We start from the raw sequence: 4,689 nt of genomic DNA, 5'->3' as shown, positions 1-4,689 counted from the left end.
AGGTCAAGGTCAAGGTATCTCATTGGACAGTGGACCTGCATTCTCATCGGTACAAGTGGCGTGTAACTAACGCCGAGAATGACGATCCTCTCGAGCTTCTGTGACACTAGTGATCTTTTAGCTCCATCCTCCGTCCGGGAATGGCTCTATGGATTATAATAAGCACCTATAGGAGGGGCTGGCCTTGCGGTAATACAGATTTACGGCAGTGATTAGCTCTGTAAGTCAGCCTTTAACGATTCCCCGTGAGGCTATTCTTTGTTAATGAGACGGTAATTTTGTTGTAATCTAAGAAGTGGGGTTTCCGGCCCCGCTGTGTGGCTTGGTGAATATATATACGTCACTTCTTCGCGATGATTCTCCGCCTAGGCTTAAATTTGTCAAATATGCAGTAAGTTCAATAACACCGCTGCTACCACGGCAAATCACGTGCCTATTTAGGTGACCTTATGGTACATAGGGAGGCTATATATAATGATGTTGTAGTTAAAGGATAAGCGGTGCGACCACGCTATCATGACAGCATCGTGTAGTGATAGTCGTATGGGTCCCACTATGAGGACGCAGAGACCTAATGAATACTGTAATATCTAGAAAGTGACGACCTTGTTCCCGCTAATTTAGCGAGCTGAAAGATCGATGCAAATTTTTTAGCTTGCAGATCTTTCAGCTTGCAAGAACCAGTGGGTCCATGAATCGCAGCCACGCTAGAGTAGCTGGGTCCGGTCGGATCGCTTCCTCGGAACACTGTGGTTCATCTCTATCTTCCCGCTTGCGGCCCGTCATACTACACGAAACCATGGTTGAACTTATACTCAGCCTTGATTGATGGTACGGAAACGGAATATAGATGGCAAAATGGTCGTTTGTATCACTAGAGTGTGAAGCTGTGGATTGTATAAATTTCTAGCGAACTAGGCGGCATAGTATTTGCCGTCTAGTCTACAGTATAGTACTCACGCCATCCTCATCTCGGGTTTCTGCATGTAACTGAACCGATTCAGCCAGCCACACTGCAAGGCTTGGGTCAATAATATACGTAAGACCCCAGTACCTGTATAATCCACACATGCCACACCGCTACAGATCGACTCAAACCCTTCATAATGCTTAGCGCTTGGAAAGTTTACTCTTAACTGCATAAAAGATTGGGCCTTTCGTTCTCCAGACATGACCCTAACGACTCCTTCTGGGGGATCATCTATTGGATAGAAAGAGGGGGTTTGACTAGTAGGTGTTCGGTATAGGTATACCATGGGGGTTCACTTATGGGTCAAGATCGGCAACCCCTCACTCAGTGTGCCCCAAGGTAGTCTATTGAAGAAGCCCCTATGACATGGTAGATATACTATTTAGTATTTACGAGATTGTGGAGTGAATTCAGCCCTGAGTGGATATGACTGCTTGTTTAGAACCGTTTCGTTTTGAATATGAACCTAGGCAGCCTTTTCCTGAGTTTGGTGTCGTGATCTCCAGATGGGCAGCTTGCTGGACAGTTGGAGATAACGTATTCTACCAACCAGTGGTCACTTGCGTGTGGAGTACTGTATGGTTAGATTGTCTTCACCGCACACAACATCTTCAGGTGACCCCACCAAACCTCGTACCCCTCCACCGGACAGCCTGAAAATGAATTCCTGCACTTTACCCCTTTCACATCATACTCACCCATTATGTCCAGTGACAGTATAAATCGCCCTCCAAATCAACCCATACTTTTGAGCTTCCCGAGCATCGATGATCTTGTCCCAAAGTTGAGGCGCTACGTCCTCAAGCGCCAAAAGGAAACCTTGGATAAGCAGGGCCGTTTCGTAGTCGCTGTATCCGGTGGCTCTTATCTCAGCATGCTGTCTCGCGCTCTTCTCGAGCCTAGAAACGACGGTACCCCTGAGGACACTCCGTAGTTCGCTAAGTGGCACATCTACTTTGCCGATGAGCGAGTCGTGCCGCTCGGCCATGATAACAGCAACTATAAGCAACTAAAGGACCAGTTGTTGGACAAGATCCCTGTAGAGCTTGGAGCTCCGAATGTCTATCCTATCGATGCCGACCTTGTTAACGAGGAAGATGAGCTAGTCGAGCACTACGAGAAGTCCGTGATAGAGAGATTAACTCAGAAAGACTCTGCTAGGTTCCCTATCTTTGACCTAATCCTCCTTAACTGCGGCTATGATAGCCACACCTACGGCCTATTCCCCGACCATAAAGTCTTGACCGAGGAGGATAGATAGGTGAGCCTAGTGTCTGATTTGCCCCAACCTCTGCACAAGTGTATCACTCTCACTTTCCCCGTGCTCAACCATGCACAGAACATTGTCGTTATGGCAACTAGCGCCAAGAAGAAGGATACTATAAAGGCTATTTTCGACTCGCCGCACTGCGATCTGCCAGCTGTTCGGGCGAGACCTTACTATCCTGGCATTGTTACCTAGTTCACCGACCACTCCGCTGTAGAAGGTGTTGCCTTTCCTCGCACCGACGTTCCACAACTGTGACTTCAGCCTAGTTTATGTCAAACGCAAAGCTGCGATACGTCAATTTGAGAGCCTGAAAACTTCTTTGGACAGTATTGGGGGAGATATCTCCATGTGCTTCTCTGTAAGCCCACACAGAGATTCACATCTTTGTGAACCCTGTATAAGTGACTGCCAATGGTGCCTACCGAGGGGCATCATTTGAGTTGTAGTTAGTGAGTGGCTTTCTATCATATCATGAATGAAGCGCAACATCGATGGGGATAGTCTGGGTGTCATATTTATTAAACGTGAGTTCCTCTCATCGTCTAGAGCCACTAGACGTTGGCGTTTTCGGCCCATTAAACCCCGCATATGGGAAATTGGTTGAAGAGATAATGCTTGCCGGAAACAACCATATAGACAAGGAAGTCTTGAAATAAGGCGTTGTCCATGACTAGAACAGATTTAGGTTCGGGCCATCGTCCACAATGTTGGAGCAGCTGAGCTATAAAGCCTTCAAATACGGTGGCATCCGTAGAACCACGAAAGACACGCGACAGAACGATCCCATCCTGTGAATAGGCGGGTAGTATCTGGTATCTCTGATCTCGATGGAATTGCGTTACTTGCAAAGGAGACGTGCCACGTGGTGACCAGCCTGTCCGTCTAAATCCAGCACGTTTATCACACCCAGATTCATCAACGTAGACTAGGTAGTATGATTTAAAACCTGTTAGATAATGCAGATAATAATCCCGCAAATCGGCATTTTATTCTTTAGCACGTCTCCGTGCCTTTTTTTTAGACCAACCTTTGTCAGAAGGGCTCTTCTGGTGCTGGAGGTTGTAACCATGGCCTGAAACTCGTCCCATAGGAATACAACCATCTCCTGAAGGTAGAGACCAGGTTTCTCATATAGGTGATTACAGAGGGCTTCGATCATCAGGGGCGTTACAGTTCATTTTCGTCCTACCCGGGTTTGTAGTGCGTATAAGCTTCCAAATTGTCGCAAGTTGTTGCGGATACTGATAATGGCCTGCTTGCTACATCCAGCCTGCTCAGCCATTTCAGATGTGCGAAAAGATTTGCTCTCGATCATATCATGAATGAGAGCAAGCTTTAAAGGTGAGAATCTTGGAGCCGTGTTTGCACTAATAACGGTAAGCAGAAAGTCGTTGTACGTGAAGTTCTTGATTGTCATGCAGGGAAGTGAGGGGAAGGGGGGGGACACGTATTCAGTTAATTTCATGTAAGTTACAACAACAACTACGGTACTGAATATGTATTGTAAAATTCATTGACTATTGTGGAAAGCGGTCTGGGCCAACAAGCCTAAAATAACATCCAATCAGAAGTCGCAAACTAAGGAATTATTTTCCGGGAATCAAGTCCAAAGAGTTTGGGGTCAAACTGATTTCGAAAACTACTGTACCACTGGTATCGCTACTGGGCCACATCCTAGCTGCTGTGTTTATCATGGCACTTAGCCTTGTAAATGAGCTTGGTGAGCGGTGGGCTTTTGCCGCCATGCAGTAAACAGATTATAGCGGGTCAATTGTGTTCAAAATCAAATCAAGGGAATAGACTGCACGTGCTACATCAAATCTGTGAACGAAGCATGACAGCGATTAGGAACAGAAAACAAAATCAACAATTATTGAGTGGGAATCTGTGAAACAATTCCAAAACTCAGTATGCCGGAACAGGCCATCTCCTGCTATACCGTGTGCTACCCTTTTCTTTAGTCCCTTTCATCAACCAGCCAGCAGGAAACACAGAATTGCGTCCTTTTCTCGACATGTGATGCCTCCACGCAAAGAGCCAGCCCGGTTCAGTGCGTTATAGCTCAACAACGACCATAGTAAGTTTTGATACCGTGATATGCAGTCTTGTTCGCTATGCTGACCAACAACTTCAACTCCCCTTCGCTGGACGTTCGGGTGAATATCTCATTCTGTCACATTAGCTGAGGGCATGATGTGCATCGGGATGAACCTACCTGCAATAGTTCCTCAACGGAGACACTTTCCAGCTGCCGAGGTAAATTTTGGATCTCCTGTTCCCACTCGTAGGTCCGATTCTTTAACATCAACTTGGTGACGATATCGGCTAGAGCGCATAATTTCATCGTGGCGGAATTCATTTCCGATTGACTGATTTGACAGCTACTCTCAGCGCCCCCTAGTGAGCGTCAGTCTCTTATCGAACGATATTCACTAGGCCAGGGGGTATC

General features: G+C 46.6%; 2 protein-coding genes across 2 annotated transcripts; one reads left to right on the top strand and one right to left on the bottom strand.

The window, feature by feature from the left end:
• Positions 1 to 1,673: 1,673 nt before the first annotated feature.
• On the top strand, positions 1,674 to 2,231 carry PENARI_c205G00905 (uncharacterized protein; the record flags this gene model as incomplete). The annotated part of the gene is made up of 2 exons (XM_022638142.1): positions 1,674 to 1,820; positions 1,905 to 2,231. The coding sequence occupies 2 exons, from the start codon at positions 1,674 to 1,676 to the stop codon at positions 2,229 to 2,231; spliced, it is 474 nt and encodes a 157-aa protein (XP_022482001.1).
• A 2,071-nt stretch (positions 2,232 to 4,302) lies between these two features.
• On the bottom strand, positions 4,303 to 4,584 carry PENARI_c205G08071 (uncharacterized protein; the record flags this gene model as incomplete). Its single annotated transcript, XM_022638143.1, has 2 exons — positions 4,303 to 4,410; positions 4,456 to 4,584. 2 exons carry the CDS (start codon positions 4,582 to 4,584, stop codon positions 4,303 to 4,305), a joined length of 237 nt encoding a protein of 78 aa, XP_022482002.1.
• Positions 4,585 to 4,689: the final 105 nt, after the last annotated feature.

The sequence above is a fragment of the Penicillium arizonense genome (assembly GCF_001773325.1).
Source record: "Penicillium arizonense strain CBS 141311 chromosome Unknown PENARI_contig205, whole genome shotgun sequence".
NCBI lineage: Eukaryota > Fungi > Ascomycota > Eurotiomycetes > Eurotiales > Aspergillaceae > Penicillium > Penicillium arizonense.
This window is presented reverse-complemented; position numbering and strand designations above follow the sequence as displayed.